The 23,485-nt window shown below is 55.0% G+C and overlaps 1 protein-coding gene across 11 annotated transcripts; it reads left to right on the forward strand.

Moving 5' to 3' along the window:
- On the forward strand, positions 1-22,904 carry MED12 (mediator complex subunit 12). 11 transcript variants are annotated; one of them, XM_051827179.2, is made up of 45 exons: positions 1-341; positions 842-946; positions 1,146-1,337; positions 1,839-1,998; positions 2,838-3,019; positions 3,212-3,322; positions 3,446-3,700; positions 4,076-4,222; positions 4,388-4,487; positions 4,602-4,738; positions 4,974-5,105; positions 5,418-5,544; positions 5,993-6,222; positions 6,933-7,013; positions 7,138-7,308; positions 7,523-7,667; positions 7,855-7,905; positions 8,196-8,314; positions 8,506-8,649; positions 9,096-9,259; positions 9,488-9,619; positions 10,047-10,274; positions 10,454-10,598; positions 10,775-10,895; positions 11,295-11,396; positions 11,509-11,622; positions 11,875-12,050; positions 12,233-12,412; positions 13,254-13,325; positions 13,922-14,055; positions 14,227-14,388; positions 14,649-14,760; positions 14,928-15,017; positions 15,553-15,662; positions 15,906-16,041; positions 16,324-16,485; positions 18,002-18,376; positions 18,580-18,730; positions 18,879-19,081; positions 19,250-19,327; positions 19,421-19,638; positions 21,318-21,555; positions 21,923-22,072; positions 22,280-22,361; positions 22,629-22,904. In XM_051827179.2, exons 1-45 carry the CDS (start codon positions 243-245, stop codon positions 22,670-22,672), a joined length of 6,567 nt encoding a protein of 2,188 aa, XP_051683139.1. In that variant the 5' UTR covers positions 1-242; the 3' UTR covers positions 22,673-22,904. The 11 variants fall into 11 exon arrangements, with proteins under 11 accessions (XP_051683139.1, XP_051683140.1, XP_051683141.1 ...); XM_051827180.2 differs by having other exon boundaries at positions 21,926-22,072; XM_051827181.2 differs by having other exon boundaries at positions 19,253-19,327.
- The last annotated feature ends 581 nt before the right edge of the window (positions 22,905-23,485 follow it).

Here is a 23,485-nt window from a genome sequence, read left to right on the forward strand (position 1 = left end):
ACGTCAGGCCAGGCCCCGCCCTCTCTGCAGTCGGTATTGTCCGATGGTTCCCGGCGTCCCTCGGCTGCCCTCGGTAGTTTCCGGCAATGATCGAGAGTTTCTAACGTGCCCCCTTGTTGTCTCTCGGCTGCCGTCCTCCCGACCGCCGCCCCCCTTTTCGGCTCCCTCTCCCCCCTCCCACCCTCCACTCCCCTCCCCCAGCCTTGCCCTGCTGGCGCCTCTGGCATTACGGGCTGGGCAAGATGGCGGCCTTCGGGATCTTGAGCTACGAACACCGGCCTCTGAAGCGGCCACGGCTGGGGCCTCCCGATGTGTATCCTCAAGATCCCAAACAGAAGGAGGTACGGTGAAAAATCCGGACTCTCCAGGGGCTAGGGGCAAGCGATTATAGCAGAGGAGGAGGCTTTGACGGTTACACGGGATCGGAAGGGGGGGAGGCGGGGGGGCGGGGCGATGAGTGGGAGCAAAAGTCCCGAAAGGGGGAAGAGTAAAGTGGGCTGGAGCTGGAGAGCCCGGCGGCTGGGGGTTTCCAGGCTGTGAATAGGGACTGATGTCGGGGCCGCGCTGGAGGCGCCCTCCTCTCCACACACTCAGCTCAGAAAGTTGTCTGAGCCAGCTCGGGAGAGAAGTGATGTTAAGGGAGCTCCGGGTGGTTGGGAATCTTAGTGACTGTGCCGGTGAGGGTGGGGTCTAAATGCATAGAAGCTTAGCTGAAAGTGACAAGCTGATCTACTCCTGCCCCTTTTTCCTGATTCTCTTCTCTTCCCTCTTCCACCGTCTCCTACTAAGAGGGGGAAGGGTTGGAGGGGGGGGACCACTAAATGCCATTTTCCTGCCTCAGGATGAACTGACGGCCTTGAATGTTAAACAAGGTTTCAATAACCAGCCTGCTGTGTCTGGGGATGAGCATGGCAGTGCCAAGAACGTCAACTTCAATCCTGCCAAGGTGAGACAACCCTGCCAGGCTGAAGGAAAAGACTGGAAGAATCTGAGAAGGAGCAAAGGCCCTGGGTTGGGAAGACTTAAAGGGGCAACCTAAATGGGCTGAGTTTGCCTTCATAAGCTCATGCCAGCACATTGGCATTTGCTCAGCAAAGCCATGACCACCTTTCGCCCCACCCTGAAATGTACTTTTCTTCCTCCAGATCAGTTCCAACTTCAGCAGCATTATTGCAGAGAAGTTAAGGTGTAATACTCTCTCTGACACTGGTCGCAGGAAGCCCCAAGTAAACCAGAAGGACAACTTCTGGCTGGTGACTCCGCGGTCCCAGAGTGCCATTAACACTTGGTTCACTGATCTGGCTGGCACCAAACCACTCACACAATTAGCCAAAAAGGTAAGGTACTGTTTCCTGTTCTTCAGGCCAACGGGGGAATTGTGCTGACCCAATGTCCTCCTGTTCCCAAAGCAAGCTACTTCTGGGTAGGTGGTACAGTGCGGACGGTTAAACCGGGACTTGGAATGCCCTCATCCCATATTGGAGTGCCTGGTTTGAGTCCTGGCTGCTCCACTTCCAGTCCAGCTTCCTGATAATGTATCCTGAAAGGCAGCAGGTGATGGCTCAAGAGATTGGACACCTGTCACCCACGTGGGAGACCTAGATGGAGTTCTGGGTTCCTGGCTTCAGCCTGGGCCAGCCCTGGCTGTTGCAGTAATTTGGGGAGTGAACCTGTGGATAGAAGATATTTTTCTTCTCTCTCTCTGACTTTCTCGTTTACTCTCTCTGTCATGCGGCATTTCAAGTAGATGAAAAATAAGTACATGTTTTTTTAAAAAAGCTGCTTGGATGCCAGCTCATGGGGTAATGGGGACCTCACTATTTGTAATGTCCACCCAGGTCCCCATTTTCAGCAAGAAGGATGAAGTATTTGGGTACTTGGCAAAATACACAGTGCCTGTGATGCGGGCCGCCTGGCTCATTAAGATGACCTGTGCCTATTATGCAGCGATCACTGAGACCAAGGTTAAGAAGAGACTCGTCATTGATCCCTTCATGGGTGCGTAACTCTTGACACCACGTATACCACTGCTTGCTTCAAAGACTGATAAACCCGTGGAGTCATTCTGCCTAATCTGTAGTCTTTCCTTCTGCTTATATCTTGCATTTATACACTTGATTAGTTAAACCTCGAGTAATTGGAATATCTACTATGTGTGTTGGAGGTGGGGGGGGTTACTGGGCTGTCAAGGTGATCAGTAAATAATCTCTCCGTTTAGGCTGCATATCATCTGGCAGGGCTGCTAAGGCATATATACAAATAACATCAAATGTAGAAAGTGTTACGTGCCAGAAGAGGAGGCAGAAGATTCTTTGAGACATCAGTGAACAGAAAGATTACTTTCTTTTGGGAATATCTGAGAAGGGAAGTGGCATTTGATTAGAGGCTAAGAGGATGCATGGAATGTGGAAGTATGGTTATTGGGGCTGGCGTTTGTGATGCCAGCATCCTATCGCAGAGTGCTGGTTTGAGTCGTGGCTGCTCTGTTTCTGATTCAGCTCCCTGTTCCTGTACCTGGGAGGGCAGCAGATGATGGTCCAAGTGCTTAGTCCCCTGCCACCCATGTGGGAGACCAGGATGGAGTTCCAGGCTCTTGACTTCGGCTTGGCCCAGCCCAGTCTGTTGGCAGTCATTTGGGGAATGAACCAGTGGATGAAAGCTCTCTCTGTGTGCCTGTCCCTCTCTCTTTCATTGTCCTCCCTCTCACTCTGGCTCTCAAATAAATAAATAAATCTTTAAAAAAAAAAGTATGGTGATGGGAGGGTAGGAGGAGGAGACAGGAGGTATTCTAAGCAGAAGGATGGTATGGCCTAGCCCTTTTTACCTCTTTCCTCTAGAATGGACTCAGATCATCACCAGGTACTTATGGGAACAGCTGCAGAAGATGGCTGAGTACTACCGGCCAGGGCCTACAGGAAGTGGAAGCTGTGGTTCCACGGTAGGGCCCTTGCCCCATGATGTAGAGGTGGCAATCCGGCAGTGGGACTACAACGAGAAGCTGGCCATGTTCATGTTCCAGGTAGGGAGGAGGGCGTGCTGTGCGGGCCGCTGGATTGAACCTGATCTTAACACTCAGTCAGGATAGAACGGCATCTCCCTGCCGCCTTGCTCCACTTGTGGTGCTCTTCCTCCTTGCCCTTACTTTATCCGCCTCATCTCTCACAGTCCCTGGGCTGAATTAATCCTCTTCCCGCACCTCTGATTCCCATAGGATGGCATGTTGGACAGACATGAGTTCCTGACCTGGGTGCTTGAGTGTTTTGAAAAAATTCGCCCCGGAGAGGATGAATTGCTTAAACTGCTGCTGCCCCTGCTGCTTCGAGTAAGGCCTAGGGTTTGGGGGTGGGTGGGAGTGGGGTGTCTAGGCAGCATTTGAGGAAGAATGAAAGCTGGGAGCAGTGTCCCTTGGCAAGAACTAGGGGCTCCGATGGTCATGTCTTCACAGTACTCCGGGGAATTCGTTCAGTCTGCATACCTCTCCCGCCGCCTTGCCTACTTCTGTACCCGGAGACTTGCCCTGCAGCTGGATGGCGTGAGCAGCCACTCATCTCACGTTATAGCCGCGCAGTCCACAAGCACACTGCCTACCACCCCTGCTCCCCAGCCCCCAACGAGCAGCACACCCTCAACTCCCTTTAGTGACCTGCTGCTGTGCCCTCAGCACCGGCCCCTGGTTTTTGGCCTCAGCTGTATCCTACAGGTAGGTACGAGGTAGGGCCACAGAAGTGTTAAGAGCATGCCTGGAAAGAGCGGGTGCCCATCCCAGAGAACGGGAGTGATTCCAGATTGGAAGTGAAAGTAGGCGCTGAGGACTTGCTCGGAGATTGTTGCTTCTCAGTGAGAGGGTGTTGTTTTCCCTCTGGGGACTTTGGCAACCTCTTCATTCCTGGGCTCAATAATAGGTTCAAAGGCTTTTAGGAAAGTAGATGAAGGGAAGGGATCGAGGATAGAGTGATACTTGCCTTGGGGACTCAGAATAACTTTGGATCCAGAACCTAAGGGTTGGGTCTTCTAATGGGATTCCAGAGAGAGAGCCGTGGTAACTGAGTTTGGCTTTGCTGTTTCTGTCTCACAGACCATCCTCCTGTGTTGCCCTAGTGCCCTGGTTTGGCACTACTCGCTGACTGATAGCCGAATTAAGACTGGCTCACCACTTGACCACCTGCCTATTGCCCCCTCCAACCTACCCATGCCGGAGGGCAACAGTGCCTTCACCCAGCAGGCAAGTCCGGCTCCCAGCCTGCGACTCCCACGCTGGGATGGGAGGCTCAATTACTCTTTCAGACATTGTGATTTGGAGCCTGTTCTCTTATTGTTCTCTTAACCTCGGCCGTGGCCCTTGGCCAGCCCTGATACAGCCTTGAAGCCTGCCTTTTTGATATCACAGGTCCGTGCGAAGTTGCGAGAGATCGAGCAGCAGATCAAGGAGCGGGGACAGGCGGTTGAGGTCCGCTGGTCTTTTGATAAATGCCAGGAAGCCACTGCAGGTGCGTGGCCGAGGACGGAAATGACGTTTAAGAGAAAGATGGTATGGTTGGGACTGAGAGTCCGAACGCACTGGGCCTCTAAGTACAGTCCCTTTGGCTGCTTTTCCTCCTCAGGTTTCACAATCGGACGGGTGCTGCATACCTTGGAAGTGCTCGACAGCCATAGTTTTGAGCGCTCTGACTTCAGTAATTCCCTTGACTCCCTTTGCAACCGAATCTTCGGACTGGGGCCTAGCAAAGATGGGCATGAGGTATGCAAGTAGAGGCCCAGAAAGAGCAAATAATAATAACAATAATAATAATAATAATAATGCCATTGCAAGAGCAGTGGCATGTGGGAGGGGAAGGCATGGCGAGGCATTGAATCCGGGGGATGTCTGCAGAGCAAGAGGTCTCAAGATGGGGCCCAGTGTTTAAGAAATCGGAACTTAGCTCTCTATCCCCAACCTTTACCGTCCTCCTCCCCATCTTCCTTCGGGTCTTCAGATCTCCTCAGATGATGATGCCGTGGTATCTTTGCTATGTGAATGGGCTGTCAGCTGTAAGCGTTCTGGCCGGCATCGTGCTATGGTGGTAGCCAAGCTCCTGGAGAAGAGACAGGCGGAGATTGAGGCCGAGGTGAGAGGGCAGAGATGAGAGGCTGACATTGGCCAGTAGGAAGGACTCGACCTGAGGTTGGAGACAGATCGAGGTGGTGGTGGGGCCCCAGGTGATGGATGGTGCGAGAACAGAGTGGAGATGAGAGAGAGAGAGGGAAAATCAAGGGCCTTCGTGGGTGGTGGTAAAAGAAGCTGAGGTCACGCGGCGGGGGATGGAAGGGAGAAGCCTGGGGTGGAGGCGAAACAGGTGGCAGTTCAAGGGTTACACGTCGAGGAGTAAAGACACGGGGGAAAGAAAGTCAGTCCTACAACTTGTCGTCTCATCTCACAGCGGTGCGGAGAATCGGAAGCAGCAGATGAGAAGGGCTCCATCGCCTCTGGCTCCCTTTCGGCCCCGAGTGCTCCCATTTTCCAGGATGTCCTCCTGCAGTTTCTGGATACACAGGCTCCCATGCTGAGTAGGAACCCCCTGCTACCTTTTAGTTAACTCTGCCTAGGTCCAGTTGCCCACCACTGTCATCATAAAGATGAACTGAGGGCCTCTTGAACTCCATGCACGATGACTTTTAGACAGAGTTCTAGTCCCTGCTCATCTCAGAGTTCCCACGAGGAGAGAAATGCAGAAAAGAACACGTGATTGAAGCTTTTTCATTCTACACATAGCAGTGAAGAAGCTAGATTCCTTTCTGAGATGGTGTGTGGGCCAGTACATTGGGCTAACCAACCACACTTTGCCCCTCAAGAGTTTCTGCCATTTTTTTTTTTTTTTGGCCATTCCTGTATTCCCTTAGCATGTCCCTCTCTGGGGGTACGCTGGGAGCACCGTGCTTGAGGTGTGCCTCTCTCTTTCTCTGCCCACTTCCCCTGTGCCTTCCTAACCCATCTTTCTTCCTTCCCTCCCCACAGCGGACCCGCGCAGTGAGAGTGAGCGGGTGGAGTTCTTCAACCTGGTACTACTGTTCTGTGAACTGATCCGCCATGATGTCTTCTCGCACAACATGTACACCTGCACTCTCATCTCCCGAGGGGACCTTGCCTTTGGAGCCCCCGGTCCCCGGCCTCCCTCCCCTTTCGATGATCCTGCCGATGACCCAGAGCGCAAGGAGGCCGAAGGCAGCAGCAGCAGCAAGCTGGAGGTGAGTGGGCTTTTCCTGGCTCTCAGTGGTTTCAAGGCTCCCCAAGGCCTCTGAGAGTCCCTTTGGCCTAGTAAGGGTAGTATTTTCTTAGCACTTTGCGGTTTACAAAGCACTCACATCATTTGTTTTTTCATTCCATCCTTCCACCATCCCTGTAAGGTATTGGGCTTTTTAAAATGTTTATTTGCTTATTTTCATTAAGTTGAAATGCAAAGTGACAGAGAAGGAAGCGGGGTGGGGATGGGAAGAGATATCTTCCATCTATTGGTTCACTCCCAGAATACCCCCCAATAGCCAGGGCTGGGCCAGGTTGAAGCCAGGAACCCGGGACCACATCCAGGTCTCCCACTTGAGAGGCAGGGACCCAGGCATTTGATCCATCTTCTGCTGCCTCCCAGGATGCATTAATAGGCAGCTGCATTGGACTTGGAGTAGCAAGGACATGAGTCCAATATGGGATGTGGGTGTCACAAGCGGTGGCTTCACTCGCTGCACCACAGCACCTGCCCCTGTGAGATACTCTTATCCCCCATCTAAAGCTGAGGGAAACTGAGGCTCATACTGGTTAAGTGACTGGACGAGGCTTGAGTCCAGATCCTGTGCGTTCTCCAACATGGTCTCCTGCCTTCGATTCCCCTGTAAACTTTTCTAGACGCTGGCGAGCAGCTCCATAGGGCTCAAGCAGCTTTGCTTCTGTTCTGTGCCCTCAGGATCCAGGGCTGTCAGAATCCATGGACATTGACCCTAGCTCCAGTGTGCTCTTTGAGGACATGGAGAAGCCTGACTTCCCAGTAAGTTCCATCCTGAGCTCAGAGGGATGCAGCTCCTTAGATCTTCCCACCGACTCCTGAACATTCCCTTATGCCGCCACATCTCCCTTTCTGCTAAACGTTCTGCCTCTCACCTTTCTCTTAGTTGTTTTCTCCTACTATGCCCTGTGAGGGCAAGGGCAGCCCCTCCCCTGAGAAACCAGATGTTGAGAAGGAGGTGAAGCCCCCACCCAAAGAGAAGATCGAGGGCACCCTGGGGGTTCTTTATGACCAGCCTCGGCACGTGCAGTACGCCACGCACTTTCCCATCCCCCAGGTACCGTTTCCTAACACCTCATGGCGCTCTGTCAGTGAGCACACATGTCTGTCCCTCCCAGGCCTTCGCTGAGGGTTGGAGCTGTCGCTGAGGGCTTGGGGGGCGGGGGAGGGGGGCCCGGGCATGGGGCCGCCGAGGAGTGTGGCGCATGCTTTTTAAAGAGGCGGCGGGCAGGAGACCAGTGCTGGAGTCTGACGGTGCCGCCGGGATGCAGGAGGAGTCGTGCAGCCATGAGTGCAACCAGCGCTTGGTCGTACTGTTTGGGGTGGGAAAGCAGCGAGACGATGCCCGCCACGCCATCAAGAAGATCACCAAGGATATCCTGAAGGTTCTGAACCGCAAGGGGACTGCAGAAACTGGTGGGTGAGAGGCTCCTTGAACAGATCTGCCCCCCTCCCCAGCCACCACCAGCCGCAGAGTGCCCTAGGCAGTGTTCCCTCCCCCAGCGTAGGGAACGCCCCAGTCACATCCCGATGTCCTGTCTCTTGGAGTCTCCTCAGAGCTCTAGTCCTTTTGAAACTTCCCCCTCATTCCCCCCCTCTGCAGACCAGCTTGCTCCTATTGTGCCTCTGAATCCTGGAGACCTGACATTCTTAGGTACCTCACAGTAAGCCCCATACTGCCCTCCTTCCCTCCCCCTTCCCTCCCTCAACCTAGCTCCTCCCTGTACGTACTCCTCTAAGGGCCGCATAGTCTGTGGTCCTCAAACCTTGGCTTCACTCTCCCCCTCCCTCCCTTCCCTCCCTTCTCCCCTCTTCCTTCCCTCCCCGCCTCCCTTTCCCTTCTCCCTCCTCCCTCCCTCCCTCCCCCCACCCCCCCATAGCCTCCCCCCCCATCAGCTAGTTCTCTGCTGTGTCCTAACTGGCGCCTTTCAACTGTCCCCTCAGGTGGGGAGGATGGGCAGAAGCGGCGGCGCAACCGGCCTGAAGCCTTCCCCACTGCTGAAGATATCTTTGCTAAGTTCCAGCATCTTTCACATTATGACCAACACCAGGTCACGGCTCAGGTGTGGGCCTCAGCCCAGCCCCTTCCCGCATTCTGGCCTCCTGTCCAGTTTTCCTGTCACCTTTATCTTTTGTTTCCCCCTTAGGCAGGCCAAGCCTGCTGGTTTCATGCCCTTCCGCCATCATCCGTTCCTGCTTCCCTGGTTCTTCTCCCCTGCCTCCACTCCCAGCTCACTCCCACTGCCCTTATCAGGTCTCCCGGAATGTTCTGGAGCAGATCACGAGCTTTGCCCTTGGCATGTCATACCACTTGCCTCTGGTGCAGCATGTGCAGTTCATCTTCGACCTCATGGAATATTCACTGAGCATCAGTGGCCTCATCGACTTTGCCATTCAGGTGGGGAAGTTGGGTGGAGGAAGGAGTTCGTGCTGTGTTAGGGCTGTGAGGTCAAGGGTAGAGGCTCCAGCCAGTTTGCCAGGCCATTCGGAGGGGCAGGGAGACTAGCACGGGGTGGGGCGGGGTGGGAGGGGGAAGTAGGGGTGATGGGGGTGGAGACTGGAACATGAGCTGAGACTGCAGGAATAGAGACTTAAGTGCTCCCCGGGGAGGCCCAAGAGACAGATTAGAGCATTGGGCACAGACCGTCCTTCCACCGTGGTGTTCATAGAACTGTATCCTAGAGACTGGTTAGAGGCGTCGTTAGTAGAATAAAGGACAGTGGCATATGGTAACAGGGCCCAGGGGCTCGGGCCGGGCCTTGCCAGTTTCCTCCCTGGCAGGAGGGGTTGTGTGGAACACGAGGAGGGCCCTCGTCTCATCTCTCACCCCATTCACTCTGCTAGCTGCTGAATGAACTGAGTGTAGTTGAGGCCGAGTTGCTTCTCAAATCCTCGGATCTGGTGGGCAGCTACACGACCAGCCTATGCCTGTGCATCGTGGCCGTCCTGCGGCACTATCACGCCTGCCTCATCCTCAACCAGGACCAGATGGCACAGGTCTTCGAGGGGTAAGCAGGCCTTCAAGAGAACTGCAAGGTGCCAGGCGCTCCGGTGCAGGCCTGTGTGTATGGCCAGGGAAGAACACATGGGCTGCCACCATTGGGAAGTGCGTGCCATTCAAGTGGAGACCGAATAGTGTTTCCCAAGAGACTTGAGTCTGTTTCAAGGGATCTTTGCGCGCAGGGCCCCTGCATGCCCTCTGCTGAGCCTCCCCTCCCCTTGCCTTTTCTCGGCAGGCTGTGTGGTGTGGTGAAGCATGGGATGAACCGGTCAGATGGCTCCTCTGCAGAACGCTGTATCCTCGCTTATCTCTATGATCTGTACACCTCCTGTAGCCATTTAAAGAGCAAATTTGGGGAGCTCTTCAGGTAAGAGAGGTGGGAGGTAGAGCGTAGGGAGGGACAGCAGGTCCCATCTCCTTCCTGTGAGCACCCAGCTCGGAGCAGAGCGCAGCCCAGGCCCTGGCGGTCGGGCCAGGGTCATTTGTGGACTGTGGTCTCTGCATGGTACTGCACTGCTGAGGCCTTCTTCCTCACCGACCTTGCCTGCAGCCCATGGCTGTGGGGCACATGCTCTTCCTCCCCGCCTGCAAGACGAAGCCCCCGTTCCTAGTCTCAAATACGCTTCCTTTCCTGCCTAGTCTGCTTTGTCCCGTCAGTCACCCTTTTCCTGGTCCCCAGGTCCCCATTCCCTCACTTTTCTCCTTTCTTTTCTCTGCTCCCCCTTTTCCTCACCACCCCTCCACCTCCCCAGACCTCCTTCAACACCGCTCTGCTCTCCTCCCACCCTCTGCAGTGACTTCTGCTCCAAAGTGAAGAACACCATTTACTGCAACGTGGAGCCATCGGAATCCAACATGCGCTGGGCGCCCGAGTTCATGATTGACACTCTGGAAAACCCCGCAGCTCACACCTTCACCTACACGGGGCTAGGCAAGAGTCTTAGTGAGAACCCTGCTAACCGCTACAGCTTTGTCTGCAATGCCCTTATGCACGTCTGTGTGGGGCACCATGATCCCGATAGGTATGGGGTGTACTGAGTGAAGTGTGGGCACCACGCCGCGCCCCCACCTGATATCGGGAGGGGTGAGATACCCGGGAGGTACCGCAGCATTGATGATTACTGGGGCAGAGATGTAGAGTTAATGGATCTGAGGGTTGTGGAGCAAGGCCTTTCCTGAGGGCATCTGTACTTTTCCCTAGGGTGAATGACATCGCTATCCTGTGCGCAGAGCTCACCGGCTATTGCAAGTCATTGAGTGCCGAATGGCTAGGGGTTCTGAAGGCCTTGTGCTGCTCCTCCAACAATGGCACTTGTGGCTTCAACGACCTCCTCTGCAACGTAGATGTGAGACTTGGGGTGGGGGTCCTGCCGGGCGGTGGGGCAGTTACCAGGGCAGGGACCTGGTCATGGTCATAACGGTAGTAGGGGGGGCAGTGTGCCTCCGAGTGGAGGCCTGCCGCCCTGAGCCGGTGCCCCCTCGGCACACTGAGTTGAGATGTCTCGTCTGCTTTGTCCTCTAGGTCAGTGACCTGTCTTTTCATGACTCCCTGGCTACTTTTGTTGCCATCCTCATCGCTCGACAGTGTTTGCTTCTGGAAGATCTGATTCGCTGTGCCGCCATCCCTTCACTCCTTAATGCTGGTGAACCACTGATCCCTAACCCCTAGAACTTGTGGGCCCTGTACTTCAATCCATAATCGGTGGCCATCCTCTTGTAGTTCGGCATGGCAGACCGCGCTGGCCCTCGCTAGAAGGCCACTCCTCTGGCGTGCGTCAGGCTAGAAGGGGGGGAGGGGGTCTGTTTCCCAACCCTGGGTGTACTGTCCTGAACTTTCCACTTGTTGACTTCCCAGCTACAAAACAGTTCCCTGTTCTACCTCGCCTTCAGAATTATCTTGCATTTTTGCCTTTCATCTTATCTCATCTCCCTTACGCCGCTCCCCCCCCACCCCCAACACACACAGACACATACGTGCCTAGATACACGCAGCTGCACACGTCCGCAAGCAGCTCTTGCAATTGTGCTGTCCTTCCTTTTAGCCTGTAGCGAACAGGATTCTGAGCCGGGGGCCCGGCTTACCTGCCGCATCCTCCTGCACCTTTTCAAGACACCACAACTCAATCCTTGTCAGTCCGATGGAAGTAAGTGGCACCTGCCCCCGACACACACACACAGTCCAAGCCAGCCAGCGGTAGAAAGTGTGGCTCCCCTGCCCTCCACGTTCTCTTGCCCTGACTCTAGCTCCCTCCCCAGACAAGCCTACGGTAGGAATCCGCTCCTCCTGTGACCGCCACCTGCTGGCTGCCTCCCAGAACCGCATCGTGGATGGAGCTGTGTTTGCTGTTCTCAAGGCTGTGTTTGTACTTGGTACGGGGGTAGGAAGGGAGTGGTGCCAGAAGTGTGTCTAGGGTGGAGTGCCAACTAAACTACAAGGGACGCTCTTTCTCCCTCCTGAAGGTGGTCTCTCTGACCTTTGGGGAGGAGGAGCGGGAGAGAAGTCTATTTGTATCCCATAGGACAGGATTCGGGGAAGGTTCTGCCCCCGTGGGCCTGAGCTGGGTCTCTACACTGGGCTCTGATCTCACTCGGCCCTTGCTATCTCCTACTCGTGAACCGCAGGGGACGCGGAACTGAAGGGTTCAGGCTTCACTGTGACAGGAGGAGCAGAAGAACTTCCCGAGGAGGAGGGAGGAGGTGGCAATGGTGGTCGGAGGCAGGGTGGCCGCAACATCTCTGTGGAGACAGCCAGTCTGGATGTCTATGCCAAGTACGTGCTGCGCAGCATCTGCCAGCAGGTCAGTCTCACCTTCCCCCCACACCTCCTAAGTGCGACTGAATAAAACGGCCCTGTTTCCAGCCCCTGCTCGTGCCACCATACATCGCGTCCCTTGGCTATATCCCTGGCCCCGTCTCCCTTCTTCCTCACCCCTTGCCTGGCTGTCCCCCCTCCAGTCCTCCTGATGGTCTGCTTCCTCAGGAATGGGTCGGAGAACGTTGCCTGAAGTCGCTGTGTGAGGACAGCAATGACCTGCAAGACCCAGTGTTGAGCAGCGCCCAGGCCCAGCGTCTCATGCAGCTCATCTGCTACCCACATCGACTGCTGGACAATGAGGATGGAGAGAACCCCCAGCGGCAGCGCATCAAGCGCATTCTCCAGGTAGGTTGAGGTGTAGGTCAGTCCGGGAGGAGTTAGGCTGTTGGGACCCAGGCTATGGAAGAAACGATGGGGACCATGAAGAAGAGAGAGGGCCCAGGTACCAGAATCAGACTGGTAGACGGCCCAGCTGTTGGGAGGGAAGCTCAGTGGAGCAGCGGAGAGGCCTCATTTTGGGCCATGTGTGTGTAGTCCTGGGTCCTGACTCAAGAACTGAATTGTAGAAGCTGCTTTTGATGGAGCTCATCATGCTTTGGGCCAGGCACAAGACCCCTGTGCACATTTTCTCACTGAATCCTCACAATGCTATGCAGTTGGTCTGAGCGTATCCCTGCCTGACAGATGAGGAAATCCGAGGAACAAAGAGCTTAAGGAACTTGTTCAGGGTCACATAGCTGGTAGGTTTCAAGCCAGTATGTGAACCTGGGTCTGCCTATGCCCTTTTCTACTTCACCACCTAGCAGTGGCCTTGCAGTCTGGACTCTGCAGGCTCTGAGAGACTGTCTTAGAAAGTCCTGGCAGGAACTTGGAGCACCAGGGCTGAGCAAGAGTAGCAGGCTTTAACTCGAACTGCAAGGATTGAAAGGCTAGGCATTAAGCAGGGGTATGAGGCTCCGGTACAGGAATGTGGAGAAAGACAGCTTTCTGGAACCATTTTGAAAATCGGCTACATGTACAACATTTGTAGACTATTTAGATGGAGTCTTGCCTAAAGATGGGGGCAGAGCAGGCCCTTCCAGACCTGTAGGAGTCTGGGAGTCAAGATCAGGAATTGGTCCCAGGAGGGTGGGGTGCTGGGGGTGACCTGATGATAACTAGCTTGGGCCTGGGGCTGCTCTCACAGAACTTGGACCAGTGGACCATGCGCCAGTCTTCCTTGGAGCTGCAGCTCATGATCAAGCAGACGCCTAACAACGTGAGTAGTGCTGAGGCCCGCTTCCCAAGTGGCTACAACAGCCAGAGCTGCACCAGGCTGAAACCAGGAGCCAGGAGCCTCATCCGGGTCTCTCACATGGGTGTTGGGGCCCAAGCACCTGAGCTATCTTCCACTACTTCCCCAGGTGCTTTAGCAGGGAGCTGAATCGGAAGTAGAGCAGCGGGCACTCCAACCAGTGCTCATATGGGATGCCAGCGTTGCAGGTGGCAGCTTAACCCACTGCACCGTGACACCGGCCCCACACTTGGGTTCTTGAGATAAGAGAGGATGGGAAGATGGCAAACATGTGGAGCTGGTGATAAGGGGAATGGGTTAGGAGTGTTTGAGCTATCAGGATGTGGTGGTGGAGCCCGTTGCTGTGGCCACAGATGGAAGGAGATTTGCAGAGGAGAAGATGGTGAGGGATTGAGGAAATGCAGAGGTGCCAGAGGGCATGACTCCTGCCAGACCTCCCTTCCCATCAGCGCCGTCCACAGGTGCTCTCTTTTGCCCTTGTCTCCAGCGTCTCCTCCCATCCATTTTCCTTCACCGCCAGCTAGCTACTATAGCACCTCTCTGCCTTGCATCTTCCCCAGGAGATGAATTCCCTCTTGGAGAACATCGCCAAGGCCACAATCGAGGTTTTCCAGCAGTCGGCGGAGACAGGGTCATCTTCCGGAAGCGCTGCAAGCAACATGCCCAGCAGCAGCAAGACCAAGCCTGTGCTCAGGTTGGGTAGAAACATGTTAGGACCCATTCCCTTATGAGTTTCTCTTCTGGTCCCAGGAATGGCGTCAGCCACGTGAGCTTGCTGAGCACGTCCGTCAAGGACAGGAGAGGATGGCTTGTTCAGCCTTGGCCTGGCTCCCCTATAACTGCATGTCCTCCATCTGTCCTCCAGCTCTCTTGAGCGTTCTGGTGTGTGGCTGGTGGCTCCCCTCATCGCCAAACTGCCCACGTCAGTCCAGGGGCATGTATTAAAGGCCGCCGGGGAGGAACTGGAGAAGGGTCAGCACCTGGGTTCCTCTTCCCGCAAAGAACGTGATCGGCAAAAGCAGAAGAGGTAAAAAGGGGCTGGAGCGACCAGGATTGAGGGGTAGAGATGAGAAGGGGCAGGCTCCGGGCAGAGTAAGATTGGAGGCTGAGAGCTGAGGATAAACATCATAAGAAAGGAGAAAATTGGGGCCTTAGGAGTGGGCCTGGCTGAGCAAAGAGGCTGCACCGTAAGAGGAATAGAGTCTGGAGCTTGGCAGAATGAGGTTGGAAGTTGCTCGCTCTCTAACCCATGGTCTCCCTTTTCCTTTCTTTCCCTCCTGTCCATAGTATGTCCCTGCTGAGCCAGCAGCCCTTTTTGTCACTGGTGCTGACGTGTCTGAAGGGGCAGGATGAGCAGCGGGAGGGACTCCTCACCTCCCTCTACAACCAGGTGCACCAGGTACAGGTCCTGGGCCATGCAGGTGGGCAGGAGAGAAGGGGCTGATGCACTTTTGAGGCCTCTGTATGCTGGAAACCTTCACCACTCGCTGATAACGCACATTTGGGCGCCTCGGTATGAACACAAGAAGGTACCCGAGCAACTTGGTGCATTTATTTCTATCCTAGATTGTGAAGAATTGGCGGGATGGCCAGTACTTAGATGACTGCAAACCCAAGCAGCTAATGCATGAGGCACTCAAACTGCGGCTCAACTTGGTGAGCAGGGGAGCCGGGGAGAAAAAGGGAGAGAGGGAGGCTGGAAAAGGCAGAGGAAAGAAGACCCTGGTCAGGGATGGCGAGGCTGAGGGTGGGGGTCCCAGGTTTCTCTGGGTCTACAACTATTAACCCTGCTCTCCTAAAAGACACAGGTCCTGAAATGGTTCTTGGGACTAGATCACCCTGGTCAGGGTCCAGTGGGTTGCGTGCATACCCTAGATCCTTGCAGGGATCCTGCCTCAGTATCCCACACTGTGGCCAGGCCCTAGAAACCCTGGAAATGCACTATGAAATGTGGAGTAGTATCCTGGAGATCATGTGGTCCGGCCCCCGTCATTCTCTAAATAAGGAAATAGAGGCCCTAAGATGTCAAGAATTCAGTCGTCAGCCTGAGATCATGTAGCAAATCCCAGGCACAGCTGAAACCTGGCCTCAGGTGTCCCGAGTCCCACCTAGCCCCGCTTCTAAGATCTAAGCCTGCCTTCAAGCCTGCCCATCGTCCCCGAGCCATCTGACTGACTTGTGGCCCTGGCAGGTGGGGGGCATGTTTGACACAGTACAGCGCAGCACCCAGCAGACCACGGAGTGGGCCATACTCCTCCTGGAGATCATCATCAGCGGCACCGTCGACATGCAGTCCAACAAGTAAAGCATCCCTGGCCCCGCCCCGGCCCCCTGTTCACGCCCCCAGAAGCCCCCCCCCCCACCAGCCTCACCCCACCCCGCTCCGCTCCAGGTCCATGGTCCACTGAGATCAGTGTGGCCCTGGGTGTTCCTCACCCAGTCTTGGTGCCTTTGGGATGACAGATCAGGCACCGCTGTCTGCTAAGGCCTTTTTCTGCCTGAACCTTTTTCTTCTCTGAGTTTCTCCTTGGCTCTCTGTCACAGCGAGCTCTTCACTACCGTGTTGGACATGCTGAGTGTCCTGATCAATGGGACGTTGGCTGCAGACATGTCCAGCATCTCCCAGGGCAGCATGGAGGAAAACAAGCGTGCATACATGAACCTAGTGAAGAAGCTACAGGTGAGCAGAAGATGCCAGGGCCGGGGCTTGGAGGTCATGGGATCATGGCCCCCTCTCCCCTGACACGGCGCTTGCTGCCCAGCCTCAGGAACTTCATTCTGGCCCACACCTTCCTTACCTTTCCCTTTCACATACTTTTCACTAATTTTTTTCTTTGTTTTGCACACAGTGAGGATTTACCAAGATGTTATCTTTATGCTAGGTTCACTGCTCCCTCCTGAGATTTCCTGACCCTGTTTTTCTGTAACTTTGACCTCTTGTCCCTTCTTCCCGGGCCTGCAGAAAGAGTTGGGGGAGCACCAGTCAGACAGTCTGGAAAAGGTTCGCCAGCTGCTGCCACTGCCTAAGCAGACCCGAGATGTCATCACGTGTGAGCCCCAGGGCTCCCTCATCGACACCAAGGGCAACAAGATCGCCGGCTTCGATTCCATCTTCAAGAAGGAGGCATGTTCCATTGTCTTGCCACGCCCTCTGCCCCTTTCCCTCCTTGAGCCAAAGGTGTCCCTGCCTTAACCTCGTGGCTACAAGGGCCTCAGTAGACTCAGGAGTCCATTAGGCTCTGCCAGTGGCGGAAGCCATCTCTGGTGTTTAGAGTGAATCATTTACCTCTCCTTACATGTCTTCTCCCCATCTTTGAAGTCCCACTCTCTTTCATTGCTCTCTCTCTCTCTCTCTCAACCCCCACCTATCTCTCAGTACCCCACCCTCCTCTTGCCTCTGCCCCACCCCCTTCCTGTCCTGTCCCCACCCCTCTATTTGGCTAAGGATGCAGATCTCTTTTATCCGTGCATATCCTCCACCCCACCCCACCCCATCTCTGCAGTTTCCTCTTGTCCCTCTGTGTCAGTGGTAGTATCTGTTGAATAGCTGTAATCATTGTATGTCGCAGCACTGAGAGGAGAAGGAGGATGCAGGGTTTCAAATCCAAAGTCCATTCGGATGTGCATTCTCTGCGTTGCTTTTCCTGATCCATCCGTCTCTATCTGTCTGCCTGACTCGCTTTACCTGTCTGTCTCTCTTTAGCACTCTTTCTTCCTGTCTGCTTGTCTTTAGTCTCTCCTCCCCTTCCTCCCTCCCTTCCCCTTCCCACTCTATCCCCCCTTAATTTTATCTGCCTTCCTCTAAGGATCGATCTTTATCCCTCCCTCCCTCCCTTCTCTCCCTCTTTTTCGCCTGGCACTGTTTCTCCTGCTTCTCTTCTCATGCCTTCACTTTTTGCCTTCACACTCTTGACCCTTATAACACTCTCCTCTGCAAAAAGGTCATGAAAAATGTGTACTCTGGGAAAGTACGCATGGATTTAAAATGTTTTGCAACAAAACAAACTTGTTTTTCAAAGATTGATTTATGTATTTATTTATTTGAAAAGTAGAATGAATGACAGAGAGAGAGGGAATGACAAAGAAAGAAAGAGATCTTCCAGCTGCTGGTTCACTCCCCAAATGACCACAACAGCCAGGGTTGGGTCAGGCTGAAGTCAGGAGCTAGGAACTCCATCCAGGTCTCCCACATGGGTACAGAGGCCCAAGTACTTGGGCCACTTCTGGGCTTTTCCAGGCACATTAGCAGGGAACTGGATTGGAAGTGCAGCAGCTGAGACTGACCATGGCACTCCGATACGGTATGCCAATGTCATATACAGTGGCTTAACCAATATTGTGCCACAGCACCAGCTCCACAAACATCTTTTGATTCCATTCTCCATGAACTTTTGAAGTCCCCTCATGTGTGTGCCCTTGTCTGCCTGTCTTCCTCTCATACCCCCTGAGTGTACCTGTGAGTATTTCTCTCTCTCTCTCTCTCTCTCTCTCTCTCTCTCTCTCTCTCTCCCCCTCTCCCCCTCTCCCCCTCTCCCTCTCTCCATCACCAGTGGATACCTTACCCTCTTCTGCAAGTTTTCCAGGTCTGTTTTCCCATTTCAAAGTCTCGACAGCTCACTGTTTCTCATTTTCTGGAGCAGGGCCTGCAGGTTTCCACCAAACAAAAGATCTCGCCGTGGGATCTTTTCGAGGGATTGAAGCCGTCCGCGCCACTCTCCTGGGGCTGGTTCGGAACGGTCCGGGTCGACCGTCGAGTGGCTCGGGGAGAAGAGCAGCAGCGGCTACTGCTCTACCACACACACCTGAGGCCCCGGCCCCGGGCCTACTACCTGGAGCCGCTGCCACTGCCACCCGAAGATGAGGAGCCCCCTGCTCCTACCCTGCTAGAGCCTGAGAAAAAGGCTCCAGAGCCCCCCAAAACCGACAAACCTGGGGCTGCTCCACCAAATACCGAGGAACGCAAGAAGAAGGCCACCAAGGGCAAGAAACGCAGCCAGCCGGCTGCCAAGACGGAGGCAAGTGACACCTGCTTTCCCTGGGGCGCCCCCAGCCATTCCCATCAGGGCTCTTTCTGGAGTCTGACTGCGGGAGGGGCCATTGCAATGATTGCAGGAAGTCAATCATGTCAGTGCAGCTCCTTTTTGCCCCATGCTGTCACCCCGCCGCCCCCCCCCCCCCCCAGCTCCAGGCTACTCACTGTCCTGTGTGATCCACACAGGACTACGGCATGGGCCCAGGCCGGAGCGGCCCCTATGGTGTGACAGTGCCTCCAGACCTCCTGCACCACGCAAACCCTGGCTCCATACCCCACCTTAACTACAGACCGGGCCCCATAGGCCTGTACACCCAGAACCAGCCACTCCCTGCAGGTGAGTGCCAACTGCAAGCAAAGATGGAGTTACCCGAGCATTCCTGCCACCCCTAGGAGCTCCCAAAAACTAGAGCACTGAGTGAGGGACAGGAAGGGGGGCGGGAGGGGAGAGGAACCAGGAGAGGTCACTCTGCTCTCCTTTCCAGGTGGCCCACGTGTGGACACGTACCGCCCTGTGCGGCTACCAATGCAGAAGCTGCCAACTCGACCAACTTACCCTGGAGTGCTGCCCACGACTATGACTAACGTTATAAGCCTAGATCCTTCTTATAAGACATCCATGTACCGGCAGCAGCAACCTGCAGTGCCCCAAGGACAGCGCCTTCGCCAACAGCTCCAGGCAAAGATAGTGAGAGGGGCAGTCGGGAGGACTGTCAGGGAGAGGAGCCTTTGAGGGTCCCAGGCCTGGGGCAGACACTGGGGACCCTCCCAGGGACAAGGCAGGGTGGGAGAGGCAAGGGCGGGGACGGCGGAAGGTGTTTCCTGACTTGGAGTTGTCTCCTTTTCCCCCATTCAGCAGAGCCAGGGGATGTTGGGACAGTCATCTGTGCATCAGATGACTCCCAGCTCTTCCTACGGTTTGCAGACCTCCCAGGTAAGGGCCCGGGATCGTGCGACTCAGGGAGAGTGGGGCGAGCTGCTCTTGCACACTCTTGGCCGTGACTCCCTCTCTCCTTCTTCCCACCAGGGCTATACTACTTACGTTTCTCATGTGGGACTGCAGCAACACACAGGCCCTGCAGGTACCATGGTGCCTCCCAGCTACTCCAGCCAGCCTTATCAGAGCACCCACCCTCCTACCAATCCTACTGTTGTAGATCCCGCACGCCACCTGCAACAGCGCTCCAGTGGCTATGTGCACCAGCAGGCCCCAACCTATGGACACGGACTGGCCTCTGCTCAAAGGTACCTGAAGTAGTGGTGGGCAAGGCAGGAGACCCTGAGGTATGAGGGAGCATGCGCCTTGGGACCACCCACAGCTGGAGGTGATAGGAGTGGTCAGGACTTTTGGACACCTTGAGGACACTTGTCTGGCCACGTAGCCCATAACCGCCAAAAGTTGGAGCTTGAAGAACTGCCTGAAACCAGTAATCTCCCATGTATATCCTGAACATTTTTCTGAGTCCTGGAGAGGGGAGGTCATGTACCCAACTCCAGGGGTTTGCAGATACACTCTGCATGATAAGGAGTTACGAAGCTAGTGTTGATGAACTAATGAAAGAACCTTCCCGGCCATGCGGGTCAAGGATTAGTTAAGACCTCGCACCTGTGCCTTGAGGCTATGCGGCTGAAGCTTCAGAACCCTGGGGGGTGCTGACTAAACTGCCCACCAGGTACCAGCACTCTCCTAGGACTGGGTGGGGTGAAGAAAGATAGCGAAACAAAACAAAGAAAAAGATACAGTCTCTGGCCACAAAGAATTTTTACTACAGTTGGGGAGATGAGACTTACACAGAATATTTCGAGAACGTTCAGAACAAAGATGCAATCAGGTGTGCAGCTGTGCGCTGTGAAGTAAAATAGGAATTCAGAAGAAAAAAGCGCGCGATAACATCAGTGTGGGCCTGAGTCATCAGGGAGTCTTGGGAAGGGGGTCAGACTGGAGCCGGCCCTTGAAGGAGAGCTGTGAAAGGGAGAAAGGGAGAAGGGCACTCCAGGGAGGGGACAGAACACGAAGGGAGATCCGGGGGCCAGGAGGAACAGAGGGTCTGGGGGAACGGAAGCAAGGAGCTTGGATGGAGTTTGGAAAATGTGGACATGGCTCAGAGCCGGTGGGCTGCTATGGGGGCCTTGAGTACCCAGCTGCAGAATTGAGAACCAATGGCAGAGAGAGCTCTTTGGGTCAGGAGAATGTGAGGAGCCGGATGTGTAGAACAGGCGGAGAGAACGCACAGGGCAAGGTGGGAGAAGACTTGGGGCAGGGAGCCCAGCCAGCAGACTGTCTTAGTGACATACCGATTTGGGCGAAGGGATAGAACACCTTGGCACAGTATTGGGGAACAATGACAACAACAACAAACCTCAGTGTTTATGGAATCTGTATCACGTGCTCCGGTTGGAGAGTTCCTAACCATTTTGACTATGAGACACTAAAATGGAGTATTGTCTTGTGCCTTATTCCCAACCTAAAAGGCTGTCAGACTCCAAAAAGAGATGAATGAAATGACTTGTAGAAGTTTCTTTCAGGTCAAGGACACAGGGTTCAATTAGCTGTTTATTTATTTATGCATTTATTTGAGAGGCAGAGAGATGGACAGGCAGAGCCTCCATGCACTGATTTCCTCCCCAAATGCCCACAATGCCTGGGGCTGGGCCAGGCTAGGCCGAAGCCAGGAGCTGGCAACTCAGCCCAGGTCTCTCACAAAGATGGCAGGAACCCAGTCCCTTGAGCCATCACCACTACCTCCCAGGGTCTGCATTAGCAGGAAGCTGGAGTCAGGAGCCAGAGCTGGGCAACAAACATAGGCACTTAGATATGGGCGGCAGACAACCTTAAGCAGTAGGCTAACAGGCTGACTCCCCGACCCCCACCCTACTCCGCACCCAGTCCCACGCCTTGACCGCTGGACCTCTTGTCTCTGGAGGTTTCCACATCCGACCCTGCAGCAGACAACCATGTTAGGCACCATGAATCCACTGAGTACCCAGGGCGTGCAGGCAGGCGTCCGCTCCACTTCCATCCTGCCCGAGCAGCAGCAGCAGCAACAGCAGCAGCAACAGCAGCAGCAGCAACAACAACAGCAGCAGCAGCAGCAGCAGCAACAGCAGCAGCAGCAGCAGCAGTATCACATCCGGCAGCAGCAGCAGCAGCAGATCCTGCGGGTAAGGCCCTGGGGATTGCATCCGGGACCTGCGCACCCAGGGAGGAGGAAGCCAGGCAGAAGTGGTGGCCACCTCGGCACCAAGACCGCAGGAGGCAGTGCACTAAAGCTCCAATGGCAGCCGAGTGGTTGGCCGTAAGGTGCTGCTTGCTAAGTTCCTTCCCGCCCCTTTTCTGGGGAATCCCTCCTGGTGGGAGGGAGTCAGCCGTTGTTTGCTGGAGCCTCTTGATTTGAGAGCTTGCAGCGCAGCTGTGCGAGAAGGGCACACCGTGGACCCCCGAGTTCCCTCCCCGTTTCTCGGCCCTGGCTCCCTGTCCCCACCCCTGCAGCTGCCTTGTTCTCCTTCAGAGATGTCTCGTCTCTTCCAGCAGCAGCAGCAGCAGCAGCAGCAACAACAGCAGCAGCAGCCGCAGCCGCCACAGCAGCAGCAGCAGCAGCCGCCGCCGCCACAACAACACCAGCAGCAGCCACAACAACAGGCAGCTCCTCCCCAGCCCCAGCCCCAGTCTCAGCCCCAGGTAGCTGCTAGCCCCCCACCCCCACCCCGGCCGCAGCTCAGAGACAGCTGCCCAGGTCGGGCACAGAGCCAGGGAAGCAGCTTGGGGACAGGATGGAATGGGGTAGAGGTGGGAGGCAAGGCGTGGTCCTCTCAGAAAGGGTTGGGAGAGGGAAGAGGGAGGTGGTCGGTTTAGACTTCCATCTTCCTCCTCCCGTTCCCATCCCAGTTCCAGCGCCAGGGGCTTCAGCAGACACAGCAGCAGCAGCAGACGGCAGCTTTGGTCCGGCAACTCCAACAACAGCTCTCCAGTAAGCCCACCTTCCCTCCCAAGGGGAGCCCCGTGGAGCAGGGGTAGGCTGGGGAGGGGGCACAATAGCCGAGGTGATCGCTTAGGCCTAAGGTGATGGCGGTGGGGGAGGGAAGAAGCCATCCCTTCCCTCCCTCTGCTTCCCCCCACCAGCCCTTTCCCCTCTCTCCCCCTCCTCCCCCTCCCTCTAGAACCTAAATAGCTTTGCTCACGCACACCCCCACCGCTGCTTGGTCTCCCACCCCTGATAGTCTCTGGTTTTTCACAGATACCCAGCCACAGCCCAGCACCAACATATTTGGACGCTACTGAGCCACCTGGAGGAACTGCTTGTGCACTGGATGTGGCCCCACCCTTTCCTCTTCATCCCCAGTCCCCTTCCCGGGCTAGCACCAGTAGTGGTTGGGGCCCTTCCCTCAGGCTCCATTTTTAATGAGTTTTTAGTATTTTTGTTAATGTGAGGCATTGAGCTGTTGGGTTTTGTATATTATTTATATAGACACCCCAGAGCTGTTGCACCCAATACACAGAGCTTCTTTGCAAAGGGAGTGTGTGAGTTCTACATGGCTGGGAAGGGTGCTCCGTGGGGAGGGGGCTGGAGGCCAGACCCGCAAGTCAGAGCCCTGGTTCTGTTCACATCTTCTCCCCCCGTTCACCTGCCACCCCTGAAGTTCTTAAATTTGATTAGATGGCCACCCTCTCTCTTCCCTTCTCCACACTGGCAACCTATCAAGGTATGGGACCCTTTGGAAGAGACAAAGGGCAGCTTTACCTTCTCAGCACAATGTTGCAGCTTCCTCGCAGCTTTCCTCCATGGGAAAATACGCCACTAGGGTTGGGCACAGGGGGAAAAAACATCAATGAAACCTGATTCTCCTTCCACAACACCACAGATGCTGGGCCTCGAACAAGCCGGGGGTGGGATGGAGTTGACAGCCACTGCCTACCCTGTTCCCCATTTTGTGTACTCCCCATCATGCACCAAGTGGCATCCTTTTCATAGGATCAAAGGAGTCCCTGAAAGTCACGTTGCTGGGATGAAAAAAAAAATGCCCTCCACCAGCACATGTCATAAAATGGGCAGCAGAAGCCTGGTGTGGCTCTAGAAAGCAGCTTCCTTTTCTC

Source organism: Oryctolagus cuniculus, chromosome X (genome assembly GCF_964237555.1).
Source record: "Oryctolagus cuniculus chromosome X, mOryCun1.1, whole genome shotgun sequence".
In the NCBI taxonomy this organism is placed as follows: domain Eukaryota; kingdom Metazoa; phylum Chordata; class Mammalia; order Lagomorpha; family Leporidae; genus Oryctolagus; species Oryctolagus cuniculus.